The 26,194-nt window shown below is 38.7% G+C and overlaps 1 protein-coding gene across 1 annotated transcript in view; it reads right to left on the reverse strand.

Moving 5' to 3' along the window:
* Window positions 1-26,194, reverse strand: part of GRIN3A (glutamate ionotropic receptor NMDA type subunit 3A) — a 183,594-nt gene that overhangs the window by 42,759 nt on the left and 114,641 nt on the right. Inside the window, exons 4-5 of the mRNA XM_081573222.1 lie at window positions 21,671-21,816; window positions 13,845-13,960 (exon numbers count right to left, since the gene is read on the reverse strand). Coding sequence (XP_081429348.1) covers window positions 13,845-13,960; window positions 21,671-21,816 — 262 coding nt within the window. The remainder of the gene's footprint in view (window positions 1-13,844; window positions 13,961-21,670; window positions 21,817-26,194) is intronic.

Here is a 26,194-nt window from a genome sequence, read left to right on the forward strand (position 1 = left end):
TTGTTCACGTTTGTGGTATCAAAATGCTGCTGGAGATTTAGGGTTAGTTAGGGAAAGCGTTAGTACTAATTCTAATGCTTCCATGTTCTAGCAATTGTAAGTAGTGCTGCAATGAACAATGAGATACTTGTGTCTCTTTCAGTTTTGGTGTCCTCAGGGTATATGCCTAGGAGTGGGATTGCTGGGTCATATGGTGGTTTTGAGGAATCTCCATACCGTCTTCCAGAGTGGCTGTATCAGTTTACATTCCCATGAACAGTGCAAGAGTGTTCCCTTTTCTCCACATGCTCTCCAGCATTTACTGTTTGTAGACTTTTTGATGAGGGCCATTCTGACCAGGTGAGATGATATCTCATTGTAGTTTTGACTTGCATTTCTCTAATAATGAGTGATGTTGAACATCTTTTCATGTGTTTGTTAGCCAACTATGTCTTCTTTGGAGAAATGTCTGTTTAGTTCTTTTCCCCACTTTTTGACTGGGTGGTTTGTTTTTCTGGTATTGACTTGTATGAGCTGCTTGTATATTTTGGAAATTAATCCTTTGTCAGTTGTTTCATTTGCTATCATTTTCTCCCATTCTGAGGGTTGTCTTTTCACCTTGCTTATAGTTTTCTTTGCTGTGCAAAAACTTTGAAGTTTAATCAGTTCCCACTTGTTTACTTTTGTTTTTATTTCCATTATTCTAGGAGGAGGATCATAGAGGATCTTGCTTTGATTTATGTCATGAAGTGTTCTGACCATGTTTTCCTCTAAGAGTTTTATAGTTTCTGGTCTTACATTTAGGTCTTTAATACATTTTGAGTTTATCTTTGCGTATGGTGTTAGGAAGTGTTCTAATTTCATTCTTTTGTATGTAGTTATCCAGTTTTCCTGGCACTGGTATTGAAGAGGCTGTCTTTGCCCCATTGTATATTCTTGCCTCCTTTGTCAAAAATAAGGTACCCATAGGTGCATGGGTTTATTTCTGGGCTTTCTATCTTGTTCCATTGGTCTATATTTCTGTTTCTGTGCCAGTAGCATACTATCTTGATGACTGTAGCTTTGTAGTATAATCTGAAGTCAGGAAGATTGATTCCTCCAGCTCCATTCTTCTTTCTCACACTGCTTTGGCTATTCAGGGTCTTTTATATTTCCATATGAATTGTGAAATTTTTTATTTTAGTTCTGTGAAAAATGCCATTGGTAATTTGATAGGGATTGCATTCAATCTGCAGATTGCATTTGGTACTACAGTCATTTTCACAATATTGATTCTTCCTACCCAGGAACATGGAACATCTCTCCATCTGTTTATGTCATCTTTGATTTCTTTCATCAGTGTCTTATAATTTTCTGTGTACAGTTCTTTTGTCTCCTTAGGTAAATTTATTCCTAGATATTTAATTCTTTTTGCTTCAATGGTGAATGGGATTGATTCCGTAATTTCTCTTTCTGATTTTTCATTGTTAGTATATAGAAATGAAAGTGATTTCTGTGTATTGCTTTTGTATCCTGCAACTTTGCTAAATTCACTGATTAGCTCTAGTAATTTTCTGATAGTATCTTTAGGGTTTTCTATGTACAGTATCATGTCATCTGTAAACAGTGAGAGCTTTACTTCTTTTCTGATCTGGATTCCTTTTATTTATTTTTCTTCTGATTGCTGAAGCTAGGACTTCCAGAACTATGTTGAATAATAGTGGTAAAAGGGGACACCCTTGTCTTGTTCCTGATCTTAGGGGGAATGCTTTCAATTTTTCACCATTGAGAATAATGTTTGCTGTAGGTTATCATATATGGCCTTCACTATGTTGAGGCAGGTTCCTTCTAGGCCCAATGACTTGCCTCTTGAGAAACCTGTATGCAGGTCAGAGAGCAACAGTTAGAACTGGACATGGAACAACAGACTGGTTCCAAATCAGGAGAGGAGTACGTCAAGGCTGTATATTGTCACCCTGCTTATTTAACTTATATGCAGAATACATCATGAGAAACGCTGGGCTGGATGAAGCACAAGCTGGAATCAAGATTGCTGGGAGAAATATCAATAACCTCAGATATGCAGATGACAACACCCTTATGGCAGAAACTGAAGAAGAACTAAAGAGCCTCTTGATGAAGGTGAAAGTAGAGAGTGAAAAAGTTGTCTTAAAGCTCAACATTCAGAAAACTAAGATCATGGCATCTGGTCCCATCACTCCATGGGAAATAGATGGAGAAACAGTGGAAACGGTGGCTGACTTTATTTTTCTGGGCTCCAAAATTACTGCAGATAGTGACTGCAGCCACAAAATAAAAGACTCTTACTCCTTGGAAGGAAAGTTATGACCAACCTAGACAGCATATTTAAAAGCAGAGACATTACTTTGTCAACAAAGGTCCGTCTAGTCAAGGCTATGGTTTTTCCAGTGGTCATGTATGGATGTGAGAGTTGGACTATAAAGAAAGCTGAGCGCCGAAGAATTGATGCTTTTGAACTGTGTTGTTGGAGAAGACTCTTGAGAGTCCCTTGGACTGCAAGGAGATCCAACCAGTCCATCCTAAAGGAGATCAGTCCTGGGTGTTCACTGGAAGGACTGATGTTGAAGCTGAAACTCCAATACTTTGGCCACCTGATGTGAAGCGCTGACTCATTTGAAAAGACCCTGATGCTGGGAAAGATTGAGGGCAGGAGGAGAAGGGGACGATAGAGGATGAGATGGCTGGATGGCATCACCGACTCGATGGACATGGGTTTGGGTGGACTTAGGGAGTTAGTGATGGACAGGGAGGCCTGGCGTGCTGTGGTTCATGGGGTCACAAAGAGTCGGACACGACTGAGCGACTGAACTGAACTGAACTGAATCATAAATGGGTACTGAATTTTGTCAAAGGCTTTTTCTGCATCTATTGAGATGATCAAATGGTTTTATCTTTCAATTTGTTAATATGCTGTATCACATTGATTAATTTGCATATATTGAAGAATGCTTGCATTCCTGGAATAAACCCAACTTGATCATGGTGTATGAGCTTTTTGATGTGTTGCTGAATTCTGTTTCCTAAAATTTTTTGAGGATTTTTGCATCTATGTTCCTCAGTGATATTGGCCTGTAGTTTCCTTTTTTGTGTTGTCTTTGTCTGGCTGTGGTATCAGGGTGATGGTGGCTTCATAGGATGAATTTGGAAGTGTTCCTTCCTCTGCAATTTTCTGAAAGAGTTTTAGAAGGATAGGTATTAGCTCTTGTCTAAACGTTTGATAGAATTCTCCTGTGAAGCCATCTGGTCCTGGGCTTTTGTTTTTTTGGGGGGATTTTTGATCACAGCTTCCATTTCAGTGCTTGTTTGGGTTATTCATAATTTCTATTTCTTCCTGGTTCAGTTTTGGAAGATGAAATTTTCTAAGAACCTGTCCATTTCTTCCATGTTTTCTATTTTATTGCCATATAGTTGTTCATAATAGTCTCATAATCCTTTGTATTTGTGCATTGTCTGTTGGAACCTCTCCTTTTTCATTTCTAATTTTGTTGATTTTATTCTTCTCTCTTTTCTTCTTGATGAGTCTGGCTAAAGGTTTGTTAATTTTGTTAATCTTCTCAAAGAACCAGCTTTTAGTTTTATTAATCTTTACTATTGTTTCTTTCATCTCTTTTTCATTTATTTCTGCTCGGATCTTTATGATTTGTTTCCTTCTACTAATTTTTTGTTTGTTTGTTTTGTTTTGTTCTTCATTTTTTCAGTTGTTTTAGGTGTAAAGTTAGGTTGTCTATTCAATGTTTTTCTTGTTTCTTAAGGTAGGATTGTATTGCTATAAACGTCCCTCTTAGAACTGCTTTTGCTGCTTTCCATAGGTTTTGAGTTGTGGTGTTTTCATCGTCATTTGTTTCTAGAAATTTTTTGATTTCCCTTTTGATTTCTTCAGTAACCTGTTGTTATTTAGAAATGTATTGCTTAATCTCCATGTGTTTGTGTTTCTTACAGTTTTTTTCTTGTAATTAATACCTAGTCTCATAACATTGTGGTCGGAGAAGATGATGCTTGACATGATTTCAATTTTCTTAAATTTATGAGGTTTGATTTGTGACCAAGATGTGGTCTATCTTGGAGAATGTTCCAATGTGCACTTGAGAAGAAAGTGTATTCTTCTGCTTTTGGATGGAATGTCCTGAAGATATTAATGAGATCCATCTCATCTAATGTATCATTTAAGACTTGATTTCCTTATTAATTTTCTGTTTTGATGATCTGTCTGTTGGTGTGAGTGAGGTGTTTAAGTCTCCTACCATTATTGTGTTACTGTCAATTTCTCCTTTTATGTCAGTTAGTGTTTGTCTTATGTATTGAAGTGCTTCCATGTTGGGTGCATAGATATTTCCAATTGTTATGTCTTCCTCTTGGATTGATCCTTGATCATTATGTAGTGTCCTTACTTATCTCTTGTAATTTTCCTAATTTTAAGGTCTAGTTTGTCTGATATGAGGATTGCTACTCCAGCCTTCTTTTGCTTCCCATTTGCATGGAATATATTTTTTCCATCCTCTCACTTTCAGTCCCTATGTGTCTTGAGGTCTGAAGTGGATTTCTTGTAGACAGCATATATATGGGTCTTGTTTTTGTATCCATTCAGCCAGTCTGTGTCTTTTCGTTGGAGCATTTAATCCATTTACATTTAAAGCAGTTATTGATATATATGTTCCTATTGCCATTTTCTTAATTGTTTGGGGTTGATCTTGTAGATATTTTTTCTTCTCTTGTATTTCTTGACTATATAAGTCCCTTTAACATTTGCTGTAAAGCTGGTTTGATGGTACTGAATTCTCTTAACTTTTGCTTGTCTGAAAAGCTTTTTCTTTCTCCATCAATTTTTAATGAGATCTTTGCTAGGTACAGTAATATTGGTTGTAGATTTTTCCCTTTCAATACTTTCAATATATCCTGCCATTCCTTTCTGGCCTGCAGAGTTTCTGCTAAAAGATCAGCTGTTAAGTGTATGGGGTTTCCCTTGTATGTTACTTGTTGCTTCTTCCTTGCTGCTTTTAGTATTCTTTCTTTGTGTTTAGTCTTTGTTAGTTTGATTAGTATGTGTCTTGGAGTGTTTCTTCTTGGGTTTATCCTGTATGGGACTCTTTGTGCCTCTTGGATTTGATTGACTATTTCCTTTTCCATGTTGGGGAAATTTTCAACTATAATCTCTTCAAAAATTTTCTCATACCCTTTGTTTTTCTCTTCTTCTTTTGGGACCCCTGTAATTCGAATGTTGATGCTTTTGATATTGTCCCAGAAGTCTCTGGGACTGTCCTTGGTTCTTTTCATTCTTTTTACTTTATTCTGTTCTTCAGAAGTTATTTCCACCATTTTATCTTCCAGCTCACTGATTCGTTCTGCTCCAGATATTCTACTATTGATTCCTTCTAGAGTAGTTTTAATTTCAGTAATTGTGTTGTTTGTCTCTGTTTATTCTTTAATTCTTCTAAGTCTTTGTTAATTGATTTTTGCATTTTCTCCATTTTGTTTTCAAGGTTTTTGACAATCTTTACTATCATTTTTCTGAATTCTTTTCAGGTAGTTTGCCTATTTCCTCTTCATTTATTTGGACTTCTGTGCTTCTAGTTTGTTTCTTCATTTGTGTAGTATTTCTCTGCCTTTTCATTATTTTTTTTTTAACTTATTGTGTTTGAGGTCTCCTTTTCCCAGGCTTCAAAGAAAGTTGAATTCTTTCCTTGAAGAAGGTTGAATTCTTTTCTTCTTTTGGTTTCTGCCCTCCTAAAGTTGGTCCAGTGTTTTATGTAAGCTTCATATAGGGTGAGATTTGTGCTGAGTTTTTGTTTGTTTGTTTGTTTTTCCTTTGACGGGCAAGCTGAGTGAGGTGGTAATCCTATCTGTTGATGATTGGCTTTGTATTTTTGTTTTGTTTGTTGTTTAGATGAGGAGTCCTGCACAGGGTGGTTACTGGTGGTTGGGTGATATTGGATCTTGTATTCAAGTGGTTTCCTTTGTGTGAGCTCTCACTATTTTGATACTTCCTAGGGTTAGTTCTCTGGTAGACTAGGGTCTTGAAATCAGTGCTCCCAACTCCAAAGGCTCAGGGCTTGATCTCTGTTGCTCCTGGTAACACGGTGTTAGGCTTTCCAGGGACCACCTAGAAAGGCAGCAGCCAAACAGGGCTGTTCTCCCTGGGGCTGAGAGTCCACCTCTACCTCAGGACAGGGCAGTGACTCAGGTCTCTGGGCACATTGCGTCACTTCACTCGGGAAACATTTGGTGCATCCTTTCTGGTCATGGCTCAGGTTTTGTGATCTTAGAACATGAGAGTCCAGGAGTAGGTAAATCAAGCTTCTCTTTCTGGGCTCTGGTCTTGTAATTCACTGCAGGAAAGTCAAGGCTATGTGTTCACTAGTCCGTCTCCTCCTCTGATTACACAAGTCCTTTTTAAAAAAATATATGAGGCTTGAGATTTGTGTATAACTATAAAAGAGAGAAATAAATAATACAGAAAACGTTTTGCATTTTAAAGAGCTGTATGTTTTTTCCCTTGGTAATTTTGTTTGTTCCTTAACAATGGAGAGTCAAGGAAATGATGACAATGTCAAGAGCATGATTAGAATTTTCCATTCAAAGAGCTATTTTGAGTGCCTATTTTGTGCCTAGTAGTTTTGGTTTGAAAGGCAAGACTGACAATAAAAGGCTTTACCCGGGCAGTCTGTTCTTCAGCTGATGTTATCATTAAATAACATTTTTTTTAAAAAAGTAATGGGTAACTATAAGGAAATAACAAAGTTTCTTTAGAAATGTTTATTATAATGAATGCTATTGCCAATTCAGTTGCACAGACATTCATTCAGTACCTATTTACATGTCAGGCACAATACTAGTCATTTGTATAATAATGTTCACTGACTAATTCACACATTTATTCATTCACTCATTCATCCATTCAATGAATATTTACTGAGTGAATAGGCACTGTGTTAAGTGGTTGGGATTTAACAGTAAATAAGGTAAATATAGTCCCTGCTGTCATGGCGTGTAGCCTCTTAGGGAGGCAGATACTAAACAATGTACTTCATAATGATTATTTCATTACAGGTGAGACATCTAAGCTTGTACCAGCTTGCAGGAGAAGGACTGAGACTTATACAAACAAGTAAGGACTTGGAACTCTCTGGTGAGTGTGGTCAGAACAATTAGGCCAGATTTGCTGAATAATTTGTATTTTTTCCTCCTGAGGCAATAAATTTCAACAACAACAACAATTTCTAATACTATGGAAGGCTTACTATACGCCAAGTACTGCTCAATAATGGATGTTTTACATGCCTTACTCCAGTTTATAGATCATGCACTAGTCTAAGATTGCATACTAGATTGTGGCATACAGGTCAGTTAAATCCTCTGAGGTTCTAATAATGAGAACCTGAACATACTGAGCCCTACTGTGTGTCAGATACCACCCATGCAGGATATGTATTACTTAGTTCAGTTCAGTTGCTCAGTCGTGTCTGACTCTGCGACCCCATGGACTGCAGCAATCCAGGTTTCCATGTCCATCACCAACTTCTGGAGCTTGCTCAAACTCATGTCCATCGAGTTGGTGATGCCATCCAACCACCTCATCCTCTGTCAATCCCTTCTCCTCCCGCCTTCAATCTTTCCCAGCATCAGGGTTCTTTCCAAATGAGTCAGTTCTTCACATCAGATGGCCAAAGTATTGGAGTTTCAGCTTCAGCATCAGTCGTTCCAATGAATATTCAGGGTTGATTTCCTTTAGGATTGACTGGTTGGATCCTTGCTGTCCAAGGGACTCTTAAGTCTTCTCCAACACCACAGTTCAAAAGCATCAATTCTTTGGCACTCAGTTTTCTTTATAGTCCAACTCACTCATCTAAACATGACTACTGGAAAAACCATACCTTTGACTAGATGGACCTTTGTTGGCAAAGTAATGTTTCTACTTCTTAAGATGCTGTCTAGGTTGTTCATAGCTTTTCTTCCAAGGAGTAAAGACTTAAAGACTGAGCAAATAAATGGCCTAATGTCACACAAATCACAGATGACAAAGCTAGCATTTGAAATTGGGTCTGCTTGACTCTAAAAACCAGGGCTTCTTCCAATGTATCCATCATAGTATGAGACCAAGGCAAAGGAATATTTGACATATTCCTCCCCTTCAAACAGGCCCTATCATATTGATATAATATCCCCAAGCCAGGCAATACAGTAAAAACCTACAGTCATCTAAACTGGTGGTTTGTTTGTTCTTCTTCCTCTAGTTGTTTTAGATATAAGGTTAGATTGTTTACTTGAGATTTTCTTGAGGTAAGAGTGTATTGCTATAAACATCCCTCTTAGAACTACTTTTGCTGTCCCCCATAGGTTTTGGGATTTCCCTGGTGGCTCAGATGGTAAAGCATCTGTCTACAGTGTGGGAGACCCAGGTTCGATCCCTGGGTCAGGAAGATACCCTGGAGAAGGATATGGCAACCCACTCCAGTACTCTTGCCTGGAAAATTCCATGGATGGAGGAGCCGAGTAGGCTATAGTCCATGGGGTCGCAAAGAGTTGGCCACGACTGAGCGACTTCACTTTCACTTTCATAGGTTTTGGACCATTGTTCTTTTGCTTTGTTTTCATCTTTTCGATTTCCTCTTTGATTTCTTCAGTGTGAACTGGTGGCTTGAATTCAGCAGATACAAATATATATATTATTCATGGGGAGATTTTGTCATAAACTTTTCAGTAAATTGTGTAAATACAACATAAGTACAGCCCCAACTGGTATATGATTGCACATAAATGAGGAAATTAACTAGCAAGGATCCTTCCTGACTATATTGCTTCTCCTAAAAATCCTCTTAAAGTCAATAATTCCAGTCCAAGTTAATGTAATCATTGCAGAATTGTTTTTGTTTTTCATTTGATAACTATTTATTGCACACCTATTCATCTGTTCATTACTTTCACAAATAGAAGTTGAATGCTATTCTGTCTCAGACACTCAGCCAAGTGCTATGGAGTTTGCAGTGTAGTGTAGTGTAGTGTTGGTCGCTCAGTTGTGTCCAACTCTTTGCAACCCCATGGATGCAAAGAAAGTTTAAAAATTTTTAAACTTTAAGAAATCTTTAAGAAGAATCTTTATGAAAGTTTAAAAATCTAAAATTAATAGTTATGATATACATTTACATATTTTAAGAATAGAATTTTAGCATTATAACAGAAGTATAAAAATTACCTTAAGGGAAAAAGTTATGTTGAAATTGCAGAGACATTTAGAAAAAATTGCTGCATAGGAAATAATTAATATTTCAATCACTCTACTTCATCATGTCAAGGTTAATATGTAATTGACTGCTAAAAATAGATTACCATTTTTACAAATTTTTAATTTTAATACATATATTAAGTATTAATATTTTAATAATTATTGGCATTAATAACAATTATTCTTAGCTAATTAAAACAACTATGCATATGGAACATAAGGAAAAACAGGAAAAATAGTTATGTGGCAATTAGAAGAAGTATGTGTTAAAAGACATAAAAATCAATTTTATTCAGAAACATAAAATAGTAAAACCTTGAAGATTTCATTTCTGTCCTCTTTGTCAGCTGCTTTTCAAATTTGATTGTGTTCATTGGTCAAAGAATTCTTATTTTTAAATTGCTGACTCAACTTAGCAGCCTGAGTTGCTTTCATTATCATTAGAAATTTGGCTTTGCAATAAAGATGAGGCTGACTATTTTGTGGTTGATGAATGAAGCAAAATGGAATCCTTCAACCCTAGAGATGAAGTCTTCAGGCACCGTGGAAATTGGATACAGCTTAATAGCCCAAGAGAACAATTTTCAGAATAGAATTCTGATATTTTCCCCATGGATAAATCAGCTTTACTAAACTAAAAGTGGTAGAAATGTATTTTGGCTAGCAAGTGTATAGTTAGAAATTCATAGACTACAAAACTCTTCCTGAAATGTGGTTGGAAAATAGATATTTTGAAAATAAGATCTTAGTGTTAAAAACAACTCAGGAAGAAAGATCAATTCAGTTTTACAGTCTGTCCTAGAAATACAATAATTAGCTACTCCAGGGCAATGGTTGAGCATATCTTGGAATAGTTCTAGCTTAAGGGAGACTTTAAAAATGGGTTTCCCTTATCCCCAGCACAGCAAAGTGGAGACAGAAGTGTGTGGAAGAAGCTGAGATATATGAAGGCAATCTCTCTCAGGATAATTTTCTAGTAAATTGGTCTCAATCTTTTAATTCAATATATTGAATAATAGCCTGGTGGCGCAGATGGAAAAGAGTCTATCTGCAATACAGAAGAACTGGGTTTGACCCCTGGGTCAGGAAAATCCTTTGGAGAAGGAAATTGCAACCCACTCTAGTATTCTTGCCTTGAAAATTCCGTGGGCGAGAAGCCTGGTGGGCTACAGTCCAGGGATCACTAGGAGTCGGACATTACTGAGCCATTAACGCTTTCACTGTTACTTTTACTATGTGCTTGAACATACTTTACATGTATTATCTTACTTAATCATCACAGCAACTCTGTCCTAGATGTGCTATTCACAGACCCATTATGCAGATGAGGAAGCTGAAGAACAGACTGTGACTTGCCCAACTAATACAGTTATTTGGGGACAGCAACTCTATTCTAACCTAAGCGCTCAAGACTCCAGAGCTAGTGCTTCAAGCACTGTACTAAATAATTAGTGGAAAGCAAATAAAAGAACAAACTCAAAAACAGGCAAAGGTCTTTGGCAGAAAGGTCAGAAATCATTACGGTGCAGTTCCATCACTCTTTCTTCTCATTTAACCTTTACTGTCAGTTTACTCCAATGCATAAATTTGAGACATGTATTTATTTATCTCAACACTTTATTTTTTCAGAGCACACAATATGTCTTTGTGTCCCTGATACATAGTTTTTAATAAGACCAGAGACTTTCCACGTCTTCTTGAATTTTTAATAATTTTGGTTTGCTGCACTAAAGACTCACAGAATGGTTTCAAAGTCAATGTGGACTGTTGTCTCTCATTTGCCTCCCATTGACCTTTAGGTGTTAAACAAATGCGGCATGGTGAAGTTGGGAAGGGTATTTAGTAGTCGCCCTGAGTTGGTATAATGTCATTACTACAGAGAGTGAAGGCATCACCAACTCAATGGGCATGAGTTTGAGTAAACTTCGGGAGTTGGTGATGGACAGGGAGGCCTGGTGTGCTGCAGTCCATGGGGTCACAAAGAGTTGGACACGACTGAGCGACTGAACTGAACTGAATTGAACTGAAAAGAGAATGTACCTTCAGCATGAAGGAATCAACGGATTCCATTTTCCCTCCTGAGTTCCCAAAATCATTTAAACACTTTGGACAGTATATGCAGACTTTTCAGGGTACTTTTGATTACCTACATAAGGAAGTGATTAGGTATTTAGTCAAATACAACCTAATGAGTTATATAATAGGGTAATAAATCATTTATTACGTAACTGTTATACACCTTGCATTGTACTAGATCCTGTGAGAGAATACAGACATATGGAACATTTCTGTAAGCTAAATAGGTAAAAATTGTTCATATATTGCTTTTGTGATATTTTATACCTATAAAATCTAATTAATTAATAATAAAGTACACATATTCATAAATTCAAAAAACCTAAATGTTGTTAATGAAAAGCATATGATATTTTTAAAAAATTTCATGAAGAGAGAAATATTCCATTGAAATCTATTAGATTAACTTTTTCTTTAAAGCCATAGTCAAGAGTTTTATTAGTATCTCTATCATATTGTTTTTTGTAACTTATAAGTATCCTTACTTTGTGTTTTACCGAGTTCTGCTTTTAGGTTGTGAACTTGTTCACAGAGGTTGTATCGAATTAAAATTTCTGATTTGCACATCACCCAGAATAAACCAGCAGTGGCTTTTTAAATAATAAACCAACAATGATGAGAATATTCTCTGTATTCAAGTCTACAGTCTTTCTGCTGTCTTGCAGAGAGAGTGTTTCCCTGCGCCATTTTGTATTTATTCCGTTGGAAAACAACGTGGTGTCTGGAGATGATGGAGACTGTAAGACACCAAGTCTCACGAACACAGATGGAAATGTAAACAGGAAACCAGTGAGGAATTAATTGTGTGGCATCTGGCACTGGGGTCTAGCAGAGGCAAGCAAGCCATTTCCCCACTGTCTTTTTTTTTTTTAATAGTAATCATTTTATTTTATTTTGTTTATTTTCTTATTTTATGCTTTAAGGTTTTTTTTTTTTAATAAATTTATTTATTTTAGTTGGAGGCTAATTACTTTACAATATTGTAGTAGTTTTTGCCATACATTGACATGAATCAGCCATGGGTTGGGATGGGGAGGGAAGTGGGAGGGGGGTCCAGGAAGGGGAACACATGTAAACCCAGTCTTTTGACAAGCTAGAGTCACCCCCTGAAGACAAAGGTGGAAAGCAAGAGTCGCTCATTCTTTTGCCCACTGCAAATGATTCATTGTTAACAGCTGCTAATGGCAAAAGGGACTTCAATTACCCAGTGTATCTAGGATAGAATAAAGAAATAACATCCTTTCCATTTACCCAGATGCCACACACATGGGAAATGTTCCCTTGTTACATCGAAATGTGGTTATATCATCAATGTTCTTTTGGTTTCCTGGTTCTTCTTTGGTTTCTCTTTTTGTGCTCTGCTACACAGTCGTGTCTCTGTCACTGTTGTCTCAACAGAGGACCCTCCCACTAAATTCCCTCTTCCTGCGTTCTATTCCAGGCTAAGGTGGAGGTCACTTTGCCTAGAGAGGGAATTGATTTCTCTTAGGAGAAGGCTCAAAGAAACAGCATCAGCTGTTACATTCTCTTGCATCATAAAAATGAAGATGAAAAAAAAAAAAACTGCTGATGTGTTTAGGAGAGACAGAGACCAACTGTGGTTGGGGAACTGGAATCTGAATAGCCTTGGTATACTAGTTAACATACAGGAAAGTATAGTTTTCTGGAAATAGGACTTGAGCATCCCCATGGGATTATTTCTAGTCAAAGTGCTTTCCGACAAGTGAGTATGGCTGTTCCGGGAGCCAGTGTGTACTGTCAGAGGAGGGAAGCTGGGAATTGGAGATGTGAAATTTGCTGGTTCAAACTATCGGCTCCATATATCAACTGTTGTCCAGAATGAAAGGAGCTACTGACAATGCAATCTTTCTTTGGTCCTGAAGCTTGATTGACTGGCTGACCAAGTTGAAAGCAAATATTTGCCGCCAGTGGGGAGAAAGACAAATCTGATGTCCCAAATGGAGTTTTGTTTAGGACACTTAGAGGTTACTAAATTACAGAGATTGTTTTTTTTTCTACTTATTTTTCAACTAGTGGAAGCATTTATTTAAGGACTATGAGATTTATATTCTAATTTCAGTATTATCATCTAATTGTGTGATTATGAGAAAGTAATATATTATCTCTGAACTTACTTGTGGATAAAACTGAGCAGCTTGGATTAAATCAACACTGGGGTCCTTCTAGTTGTAACACAATCATTCTAGTTTTAGTATCAGATTCATTATAGGATTTGGCCATTAGAAAATACAGATTAAATTAAAATTGGACTCCCCATTTACTACACTGTGTCAACACTCCCAGATATCTGAAGCAACATTGTTTGGATAACAATGATATTTTGGTTGTTGTTTTTCTAACAATTGGATAAAAATATGTTGGTAGAGTAGGTAGAAAATAAATACTACCTAACTTCAGCAACTTAATAGCTGAGTGCTTAAGAGCTGAAAATAAAAACAAGGGAAGATGAATAGCTCTTTGCCTCTGACACTGGCATTTGAAAACTGAGCACATCCTGAGTAAAAGTGCATCAAAAATGATTGATTAATACCTTCTATGGCAAATGGCTTCCCCACAGTTAGAAGTTTGCAGTCAGCATCTACTGACACTTCGTAATCCAGAAGGGCTTTGTCCATGATGAAGGCATCTAGTTTCTCTGGATCATTCCTATGTTTAAGACCAAAAGAAGAAAAGTGGAAAATGATTCATTAATAGACAGGAAACACTAAGTCTGACAGCTAGCTTTTGTTTAGGGAGCAGAAATCCGGACAGTAAGGGTAGTCCAAGTTGGACAGCTGCTGGCTCTGTCTTGCTGACATCTCACTATCCTGCAGAGAACAGACCAGGGGAAACAGACACTCTTATCAGATAGCATGAAATCTTTCCAGGGGTTCTAAATTGAACAACAAAACCAGAGAGACCCTGAATTGAGTGAAAAGGTAAATAGTCAAGGTTCATTTCTCTTACATTAACTGAACGACTTCTTTTTTTTTTTTTTTTTTTTGGTCGTGCTACATGTAGGATCTCAGTTCCCCAACCAGGGATCAAACTCTCCCTGTAGCGGAAGTGCAGAGTCTTAACCACTGGACCACCGAATGAAGTCCTCCAAATGACTTCTTGGTGTAGGCATTATATTTATTGTTCTCCATGCTGTTTATAATGACCCTGAAGAGGGTGGTGGGCTTCCCTGGTAGCTCAGATGGTAAAGAATCTGCCTGTAATGCAGGAGACCCAGGTTCAATCCCTGAGTTGGGAAGGTCCGCTGGAGAAGGAAATGAAAACCCACTCCAGTATTCTTGCCTGGGAAATCCCATGTCCATGGGGTTGCAAAGAGTCAGACATGACTGAATGACTATCACTTTCATTTTCAGTTGAAGAGGGTGGTAGTATCCTACTTTAACAAATGAAGGAATTGAGGTCCAGAGAGTTGAAATAAGTTGGTCCAGTTCACAAACCAGTAAGTGTTGGTGCTAGGCTATCTCATTAATCAGTATGTGAAAATTCTTCATTTTTTCTGTCATGATCGCTATCATATTCTCCAGAGATCAGGCATTATTTCACACTTGGGAGTACATAATAAAGAAGTGCAAATAAAAGATCCAGCACTCTTGGGGAAAAAGAGTTCAGGTCTCTTTAAAGTCCATAGCTGGTGTTTAATAAATGGAAGAGGAAGCATATGTAAATCAGGTCTTTAGAGTCTGATTTATTAATATAACTCCAGAGATTCATGTTTCACTCCCATCCCAGGAGACAGTTCAGGCAAAAATCATTTAAAGGCAAGTATTTCTGGACTGTATCAGTGAATTGGCTGTGGGCTGGGCTCAAGATAGCAACAGACACATTGTGCATCCTTCTTGTATACGCCCCCATTTTTTAACATAGGCACAGAAATGGGCCCCAGGAAGGTGGTCAGCACCAGTTGAGCTCGACTTACAAAGGAGGCAAGGGAGAATGAGTTTCACAGGGAACTGTTTAAGGTGTATGCAAATGACTCTTTGTTTTCAGCTATCTCAAAAAATTTTGGAAAGGTAATAGAACATTTAATAAAGGCTTTTTAACCCTCAGAGTGGTCCAACGAGCTTGGCAAAAAGAACAACTCTTCTCTGTTCCATCTGGGTCCAGTCCTTCTTGTCTTAGAACCAAAAATGAGGCTATTGGAATTCAGTACAGAGGGGTAGATTCTAAACTCAGAGGAGAATATGGGGCCATCAAAAATCTCAAAGAGAAGGACACCACTAAACACCTCTAAGATTCATCATTGAGCAGCAAGTACCTTTATGATGGGTTTGTCTGAGCCACACACTGACATATATTAAGTAGGTCAGCTTCCCTTCTTGGTGCCAATGACCATCGCTTCCTCTTTATACTCTTCCAGAAAGTGAAATAGCCACTTCAAAATGAATAATCTTTCCAGGGGATTTGGATTTGAGTTACAATGAGGTATATGTTTCAGTTCAGTTCAGTGGCTCAGTTGTGTCTGACTCTTTGCAACCTCACGGACTGCAGCACGCCAGGCTTCCCTGTCCATCACCAACTACGGGAGTTTACTCAAACTCATGTCCACTGAGTCCGTGATGTCATCCAACCATCTCATCTTCTGTTGGCCCCTTCTCCTCCCGCCTTCAATCTTTCCCAGCATCAGGGTGTTTTCAAATGAGTCAGTTCTTTGCATCAGGTGGCCAAAGTATTGGAGTATCAGCTTCCACATCAGTCCTTCCAGTAAATATTAAGGACTGATTTCCTTTAGGATGGACTGGTTGGATCTCCTTGCAGTCCAAGGAACTCTCAAGAGTCTTATCCAACACCGGTTCAAAAGCATCAATTCTTTGACTCTCAGCTTTCTTTATAGTCCAACTCTGACATCCACACATGACTATTGGAAAAACCATAGCCTTGACTAGATGAACCTTTGTTGGCAAAGTAGTCTCTGCTTTCTAATATGCTATCTAGGTTGGTCATAACTTTTCTCCCAAGGAGCAAGCGTCTTTTAATTTCATGGCTGCAGTCACCATCTGCAGTGATTTTGGAGCCCCTCAAAATAGTCTGTCACTGTTTCCACTGTTTCCCCATCTATTTCCCATGAAGTGATAGGACCAGATGCCATGATCTTAGTTTTCTGAATGTTGAGTTTTAAGCCAAATTTTTCACTCTCCTCTTTCACTTTCATCAAGAGGTTCTTTCATTCTTCTACTCTTTCTGCCATAAGTCTGGTGTCATCTGCATATGTGAGGTTATTGATATTTCTCCCGGCAATCTTGATTCCAGCTTGTGCTTCATCCAGTCCAGCATTTCTCATGATGTACTCTGCATATAAGTTAAATAAGCAGGGTGACAATATACAGCCTTAACGTACTCCTTTCCCGACTTGGAACAAGTCTGTTGTTCCATGTCCAGTTCTAACTGTTGTTTCTTGACCTGCATACAGGTTTCTCAAGAGGCAGGTCAGATGGTCTGGTATGCCCATCTCTTGAAGAATTTTCCATAGCTTGTCGTGATCCACACAGTCAAAGGCTTTGGCTTAAGCAATAAAGCAGAAATAGATGTTTTTCCAGAACTCTCTTGCTTTTTCAATAATCCAGTGGGTGTTGGCAATTTGATATCTTGGTCCTCTGCCTTTTTAAAATCCAGCTTGAACATCTGGAAATTCATGGTTCATGTACTGTTGAAGCCTGGCTTGGAGAATTTTGAGCATTACTTTGCTAGCGTATAAGATGAAGGCAACTGTGCAGCAGTTTGAGCATTCTTTGGCATTGCCTTTCTTTGGGATTGGAATGAAAACTGACCTTTTCCAGTCCTGTGGCCACTGCCGAGTTTTCCAAATTTGCTGGCATATAGAGTGCAGTACTTTCACAGCATCATCTTTAAGGATTTGAAATAGCTTAACTGGAATTCCATCACATCCACTAGCTTTGTTCATAGTGATGCTTCCTAAGGCCCACTTGACTTCACATTGCAGGATGTCTGGCTTTAGTCCAGTGATCACACCATTATGATTATCTGGGTCATGAAGATCTTTTTTCTATAGTTCTTCTGTGTATTCTTGCCACCTCTTCTTAATATCTTCTGCTTCTGTTAGTTCCATACCATTTCTGTCCTTTATTGTGCCCATCTTTGCAAGAAATGTTCGTTTGGTATCTCTAATATTCTTGAAGAGATCTCTAGTCTTTCCTGTCCTATTGTTTTCCTCTATTTCTTTGCACTGATCACTGAGGAAGGCTTTCTTTTCTCTCCTTGCTATTTCTTTGGAACTCTGCATTCAAATAGGTATATCTTTCCTTTTCTTCTTTGCCTTTCGCTTCTCTTCTTTTCACAGCTATTTGTAAGATCTCCTCAGACAGCCATTTTGCCTTTTTGCATCTTTTTCTTGGGGATGGTCTTGATCACTGCTTCCTATACAATGTCATGAACCTTCATCGATAGCTCTTCAGGTAGTCTGTCTATCACATCTAATCCCTTGAATCTATTTCTCACTTCCTCTGTATAATCTTAAGGGATTTGATCTAGGTCATACCTGAATGGTCTAGTGGTTTTCCCTACTTTCTTCAATTTAAGTCTGAACTTGGCAATAAGGAGTTCATGATCTGATCCACAGTCAGCTCCTGGTCTTGTCTTTGCTGACTGTATAAAGCTTCCCCATCTTTGGCTGCAAAGAATATAATCCATCTGATTTTGGTATTGACCATCTGGTGATATCTGTGTGTAGAGTCTTCTCTTGTGTTGCTGGAAGAGGGTGTTTGCTATGACCAGGGCGTTCTCTTGGCAGAACTCTATTAGCCTTTGTCCTGCTTCATTCTGTACTCCAAGCCCAAGTTTGCCTGTTACTCCAGGTATCTCTTGATTTCCTACTCTTGCATTCCAGTTCCCTACAACAAAAAGGACATTTTTGGGGGGTGTTAGTTCCAGAAGGTCTTGTAGGTCTTCATAGAACTGTTCAACTTCAGCTTCTTCAGCATTACTGGTCAGGGATTAGATTTGGATTACTGTGATACTGAATGGTTTGCCTTGGAAATGAACAGAGATCATTCTGTCATTTTTGAGATTGCATCCAAGTACTGCATTTGGGATCTTTTGTTGACTATGATGGCTACTCCATTTCTGCTAAGGGATTCTTGCCCACAGTAGTAGATGTAATGGTCATCTGAGTTAAATTCACCCATTCCAGTCCATTTTAGCTCACTCATTCCTAAAATGTCGATGGCCACTCTTGCCATCTCCTGTTTGACCACTTCCAATTTGCCTTGATTTATGGACCTAACATTGCAGGTTCCTATGCAATATTGCTCTTTACAGCATTGGACCTTGCTTCCATCACCAGCCACATCCACAACTGGGTGTTGTTTTTGCTTTGGCTCCATCTCTTCATCCTTTCTGGAGTTATTTCTCCACTGATCTCCAGTAGCATATTGGGCACCTATCGAACTGGGGAGTTCATCTTTCAGTGTCCTATCTTTTTGCCTTTTCATACCGTTCATGGGGTTCTCAAGGCAAGAATACTGAAGTGGTTTGCCATTCCCTTCTCCAGTGGAACACGCTTTGTCAGAACTCTCCACCTTGACCCGTCTGTCTTGGATCGCTCTATATGGCATGAGTCATAGTTTCACTGAGTTAGACAAGGCTGTGGTCCATGTGATCAGATTGGTTAGTTTTCTGTGATTGTGGTTTTCAGTCTGTCTGCCCTCTGATGAAGAAGGATAAGAGGCTTATGGAAGCTTCCTGATGGGAGAGACTGACTGAAGGGGAAACTGGGTCTTGTTCTGATGGGCAGGGCCATGCTCATAAATCTTTTTTACTATGTTTAACTTCAATCAAAATGAAAAACATCTCTCAGCTCCAGAGCTGCGGGAAGCTTCAGAAAGGGCTCGGTATATGAACTGTATCCTGGAAGCTGAGGATCAGAAACCTTAATGGAATCCTGGCAGTAAAATAAAAATCAAGCTGAAAGGTATGTCTCTAATGAAAGCTTTATCTCACAGTACCAGAATGTATCTTGCGAGTTACATAGGACCAAGTTACCATTTACTAACACTCTGTAAATATTTGTGGCAGCAATAAGAGTACAAAAAGTTAGGGTTCAGTTTTTCTAACCAGTAATTCCTGTGGTCCATCTGAGAGGTTTCCCTAAATAACTCCTCATGATTTTGAATTGCAAAGTGAAGCTATCTATGGCAGGTCTCTATTGCATATGAAGGCAAGAAGCAATTAGCTCATAGACTCCCATGGGGCCCTGAGTCACTGGTGAGGAAGTGGCAGGGTTTGATACAGGTATAAGGAGCTTCTAGACTGGCTGAATCATCCTTACAGTTGGCAGGGCCTACAGTTGTTTCTCCCATTATAAAATCATGCTGTCTTTTTGAACATTCATTTCATAACACATATACCACAAAATTAGTTATATATAAACATATAAAAATAAAGTAATTATTACTTTAATAACTACTTTAATAGGGATTCATTTATTGGAATACTGTCACTTCAAAAAGCAGGGTCCTAAGTGAGTTAGGATGAAGCTCAGGGAATCTGATGGGAGAGGGGAGGACAGCTTTAATACAGGAACCTCTCTATACAGATGACTCCAGGGGTAGTGCCCTGTAGGTCATGGCATTGGTATGTCAGAGGGTAACTTGGGGACTGTGGTTGTTTGGAGTAGTGAATAGGAACATAGGCTGTATCTGGGCCAAAATTGGAGAGAGAAGCTCAGAGGGAAGAAGGCAGAGGGCATTAATGATAACCTTTGTTCCAAAGTTACCTCAATCTGTGACTCACCTGGGGAGCTTGTTAAAATGCAGATTCTGGGATGGGACCTGAGAGTCTTCATTTCTCATGTGCTCCCAGGTGCTACCTGCTACATGGATGTTGCTGGAATGTGGACTATACCTTGAATATCAAGGACCTGCTTTCCAGTTATAGTTCTCAGGCTAGCCTGCAGCAGTGGCTACAGTCCAAAGACATGGTTCTGGTCCTGACTGCCACTTGCTAGCTGTATTTCCATGGACAAGTTGATTCTTTCGGGCCTCAACTCCTTCACCTGTGCCTGTTTTCCTAACAATTTCTTCTCTCCAGCTAGAGTATGGCCAACTGAGCTCTGGGGCCTTGGAGGTGAATCCTCCAGAATAAATGAATACCCAGAGTGAGTGGAACTGCTTCACTGCAGCAGGGGCTTTTCTCAGCCTTTCACACGGCCAGAAGGGCCCAATTTGTCACCCATTACTATTTAGTGGGGAGCCATCTCTTTCTTCCTGCCATCTTATTCTTTCTCTCAGCCATGGATTTCCCTGATGGAAAGGATAAAGAGGAGGTGTTGGGCGGGGGGGCAAAGGAGCACTGAACTCTGTGTCAGAGAGGGACTCTAATGTTTTAAAGTTCTTACAAAATTGAAAGTGCCATTTCATAGTGTTTCAACACTGTATATACCTGTGCAAATCTGAGAACACAAGGTTTCCTTTCTACTCTAGTTTAGTCCATAAAATTGTTTTCAGGGCTGATTACTAGAGATTTTGAGAAATACAGAGCCCTTATGTCCCATAAAATTATTTATTTCCCTTCTTTCTTAAAAAAGAATTTGAGGTGCCGAGTCCCGCTGTCATTGGGGAGATAATTGTGTTTGATGATAGAGAAACCAGTTTCCCAGTACTGCACGATTGTAGGGATTGGAGTTTGAATGTATGTTATTGTCCCGAGACCATCAGGCAGGAGGGGGAGGACTGCTTCCTCACATGCTGTGGCATTTATCAGGAGCCATTCATCCACTTCTCCCAGGCAGACTAGTTGAGCAGACCCAGAGCTGCACCATCCTCCTCTGCATTCAGCTTCACTGAATTATAGCTCTGATGATCTGCCATGGCAATGTGATTGCTCTTGATTGCTTCTCATAAATTCTGATGAGAAAGATGCAGGCATGGGAATCATTGCCTTTTATTTTATTTCTTTTCTACAGGAAATCTCTAAGATAAATCCCACTTCCTTGTGGCAAGAGGAGACAGTCCACAGGCTTAGAGATTCACTGTGAAGGAAAGGGTTGCTTTGGGACACTTTATCCTTTGGCCACATTCCCTGAGTGTTTGATCATTTCAGCACCATTATTTTCCCAAGTGATGTCAAGCCAACGTTTACTTCTCCCACCATCTGCTACACTACTGACCCTACTGGCACTTTGATCAAAGCTACTGCCAGCTTGGGACTGTGGAGGTAACTAGAAAACTAGGTCACATAATTAAATGCACATTTATTCCATACTGTCTCCTGGATCTCACATGGTGTGAGGTATTACAGAACACACAATGGGTATATTTAGATAATATTAAAAAAAAAAAACATTACATCAGTAGCAAGGCTTCTTTTTCATTGAGAACTTTTTGGACTGAGGAGGTTGACACTCACTTTAGATACTCCACTCCATCCAGGGTGGCTGGTACATTGTACCTTCTCATGTACTCATGCATCTCTGGGAAGCTTTGCCTCACATAGTCTTCAGCACTGCTCTCCCGGACAGTTCCAAAACGGAAGCCTTGAGAGGGATGATGTAGCTATGAGGCAGAAAAAGAAATGTCTTGAATATAAATTATTCCTAGAGTTGTTTTCAGAATTTTCTTTTTCTATCATTCTTTGGAGTCTGATAATGACCTTGCATTTTTCAAACACACACAGTCATAAACATAAATTTCTGTGTGCCAACATAGGTACATGCTCTTTCATACCAGCTTTCACATAAATAGATGTTCTATCCTCACATAAGTAACTAGTCTCTCTCCAGAAGCAAACAGATGAAAACAACAAATAGAAAATATAAAATAGCTTTCTTCTTTATATTGAAAGCCTGTCAGAATTCTTTAGAAATTATAAAATGACATATGAAATCAACCTTGGTAATCATATTATAAATTGCTTATTAGGCAAAGCATAAAGTTAAGATAATAAATTAAAGATTGTGCCCTTTCTTGGTTAGAACTGCACAAAGGCCAAGTTAAAATCCTGCAACCTGAGATCAAAATAAACATGACCCCAAACCGTGAATTCACCTCTTTTATGTTTATTAGTCTTTATGCTGTAGTATATTTTAAGTTCATTGAATTTATTTTCGGTGTAATTATGAAATGATCTCTTTCCCTTAGATAACTCTGTTATCCAGTGCTGAGTCATGTTGTATATTTTCTCAAATGGAATGGTATGTAAGACAGTTAGGAGCAACAGAGGAGGCGGCTAGCAGGAGTAGATCCAGTAATGTCATGGTTCTCCAGGATGCAAGACCTCACAGTGAGGAGAGGCAGTGCGCTGGGAGCCATGCAGAGGCTTTCTGTCACTAAGTATTAAAGATACAGTACATGAGACAGTATAATTCATGGAAGTTGTACAGAAGTATTAATATAGGATCTAGAATTATTTCAAGTAAAAGAATCGACTCGGCTTGGGTTTTTTTTTCTTTTCAAGTTGTTTACACACTTACAGATTAAGAAATCACTGAATTTGGTAATAAACAATTTATATTTGAATATTAATTAGTTTTGACACACAGCAAAGGGTCTAACAATATGGCAATAGTTAAATTATTTGCCACATCCTTATAGAATGTTATCTAATGTATAAATCATGTTTGTAAAGCATATTTAATAAAACAACGCAAATGTCCATATGACAAATGGAGAAAAAGCTCTTGTATGGTCTGATCAAAGTTAAATATGTATATAGTTATTTTAAGGGCTTCCCAGGGGGTGTAGTGGTAAAGAATCTGCCTGCTAATGCAGAAGATGCAGGTTCGATCCCTGGGTCAGGAAGATCCCCTGGAGAAGGAAATGGCAACCCACTCCAGTATTCTTGCCTGGAGAATTCCATGGACAGAGGAGCCTGATGGGTTACAGTCCATGGGGTTGCAAAGAATTGGACACAACTGAGCAACTGAGCATGCATGCATTTATAGTTATTTTCAATACTGTGGCTCCCTCATATATATCATACACACACACACACACACACACTCCTGGGAAGAATATATATCAAGATATTAACAATGGTTGTTCCATATATTTATTTATAGATTGGCTACAGAAACATGCCTCATGTTTGTAAGTTAAAAAACTACATTCAGTGAAGTAAGTCATTAATTTATTTCAATATTTTTGGGGGGGAAGCTTCGCATAATTTTCAGTTACTGGGCCCACAAAGATAAATACGTACAATCATTGCCACAAAGTGACTTACCACCTGCTTTGTGATATTTCTTTGGATATCTCACTGTTGAACAGGTTGTATGGCATTTACCTGTGTTCAATTGTTCACACACTGGATAAATTCTAATGTTTTATGCTAGCATAACCTTAATGAGGCATCAATAATAATAATAGCTAACATTTATTGATTTTTATGTGCTAACTGATGTTTATCTGCATTATCTTGATTAATCCTCATAAAAACCTAATTAATCCTTATAAAAACCTCATAAAAAAGACTCTAGTAACACTTCTTTTTTAAGGATTAATCAACTAGAAGCTCAGTGAAATGTAGCAAGTAATAGTAAGTAAAAAAAGTAGTAAGATCACACAACTAGAAGTAGTAGGGATTGGATTAGAACCTATGTCTGTTTTACTTCAAAGTCCACACTATTACCAACTAGATCACCCTGCCTTCCAGGTCATGGCAGAAAATGAAGAGAATATGTTTATTAGAATAAACTCACTAGTCTTTTAAAATATTTTCCTTAAGCCTTAGGCCTAGGCTTCTCTTACAGTAGCAGATTGCAACCCCATGGCTTGAGCAAGGCAAACTTATCAGCATTCTGTTTATCCAACAGCTATTCATTTTTTAAAGCCTAGATCAAGACTCTGTCTGAAGTATTTGGCCTTATCGAATTTCACCCTCCTATCCAGGAAGAACAAAAATAAAAATAATTTACTGCCTATTTATTTGTGCTGAGACAGCACCTTGTACATACACAACATGTAGGCTAGGTACTTACTTAGCCATCTTTCACACTTTTCATACATTTCTCCTTTGATTCTCCCAATAAACTTATGAGGAATTTCTATTATCTTCCTTTTATAAATAAAGGAACTGAAGATTAGAAAGTTTGTTATTTACCCAAAACCACAGAGCTAGTAAATGTTAGATGTGGAATTTGAACCCAAAGAAAGGCAATGCCAAAGAATGCACAAAATACTGCACAGTTGCAGTCATCTCACATGCTAGTAAAGTAATGCTCAAAATTCTTCAAGCCAGGCTTCAGCAATACGTGAACGTGAACATCCAGATGTTCAAGCTGGTTTTAGAAAAGGCAGAGGAACCAGAGATCAAATTGCCAACATCTGCTGCATCATCGAAAAGGCAAGAGAGTTCCAGAAAACCATCTATTTCTGCTTTATTGACTAGGCCAAAGCCTTTGACTGTGTGGATCACAATAAACTGTGGAAAATTCTGAAAGAGATGGGAATACCAGACCACCTGGCCTGCCTCTTGAGAAACCTGTATGCGGGTCAGGAAGCAACAGTTAGAACTGGACATGGAACAACAGACTGGTTCTAAATAGGAAAAGGAGTACGTCAAGACTGTATATTGTCACCCTGCTTATTTAACTTATATGCAGAGTACATCATAAGAAACGCTGGGCTGGAAGAAGAACAAGCTAGAATCAAGATTGCTGGGAGAAATATTAATAACCTCAGATATGCAGATGACACCACCCTTATGGCAGAAAGTGAAGAGGAACTAAAAAGCCTCTTAATGAAAGTGAGAGAAGAGAGTGAAAAAGTTGGCTTAAAACTCAACATTCAGAAAACTAAGATCATGGCATCTGGTCCCATCACTTCACGGGAAACAGATGGGGAAACAGTGGAAACAGTGACAAACTTTATTTTGGGGGGCTCCAAAATCACTGCAGATGGTGATTGCAGCAATGAAATTAAAAGATGCTTACTCCTTGGAAGGAAAGTTATGATCAACCTAGACAGCATATTAAAAAGCAGAGACATTACTTTGCCAACAAAGGTCCATCTAGTCAAGGCTATGGTTTTTCCAGTAGTCATGTATGGATGTGAGAGTGGGACTGTGAAGAAAGCTGAGCGCCGAAGAATTGATGCTTTTGAACTGTGGTGTTGGAGAAGACTCTTGAGAGTCCCTTGGACTGCAAGAAGATCCAACCAGTCCATCCTAAAGGAGATCAGTCCTGGGTGTTCCTGGGAAGGACTGACGTTGAAGCTGAAACTCCAATACTTTGGCCACTTCATGTGAAGAGTTTACTCATTTGAAAAGACCCTGATGCTGGGAAGGATTGGGGGCAGGAGGAGAAGGGGAAGACAGAGGATGAGATGGCTGGATGGCATCACCAACTCAATGGACATGAGTTTGCGTAAACTCCGGGAGTTGGTGATGAACTGGGAAGCCTGGCGTGCTGCAATTCATGGGGTCGCAAAGAATTGGACATGACTGAGCAACTGAACTGAGCTGAACTGAGTCTGATGGAAACAAACAGAGATCATTCTGTTGTTTCTGAGATTGCATCCAAGTACTGCATTTCGGACTCTTGTTGACTATGATGGCTACTCCATTTCTTCTAAGGGATTCTTGCCCACAGTAGTAGATATAAAGGTCATCTGAGTTAAATTCACCCATTCCAGTCCATTTTAGCTCACTCATTCCTAAAATGTCGATGGTCACTCTTGCCATCTCCTGTTTGACCACTTCCAATTTGCCTTGATTTATGGACCTAACATTCCAGGTTCCTATGCAATACTGCTCTTTACAGCATCAGACCTTGCTTCCACCACCAGTCACAACCGCAGCTGGGTGTTGTTTTTGCTTTGGCTCCATCTCTTCATTCTTTCTGGAGTTATTTCTCCACTGATCTCTAGTCGCATATTGGGCACCTACTGACCTGGGGATTTCTTCTTTCAGTGTCCTATCTTTTTGCCTTTTCAT

The sequence above is a fragment of the Giraffa tippelskirchi genome, chromosome 1 (assembly GCF_054371585.1).
Source record: "Giraffa tippelskirchi isolate mGirTip1 chromosome 1, T2T-mGirTip1v1.2.pri, whole genome shotgun sequence".
In the NCBI taxonomy this organism is placed as follows: domain Eukaryota; kingdom Metazoa; phylum Chordata; class Mammalia; order Artiodactyla; family Giraffidae; genus Giraffa; species Giraffa tippelskirchi.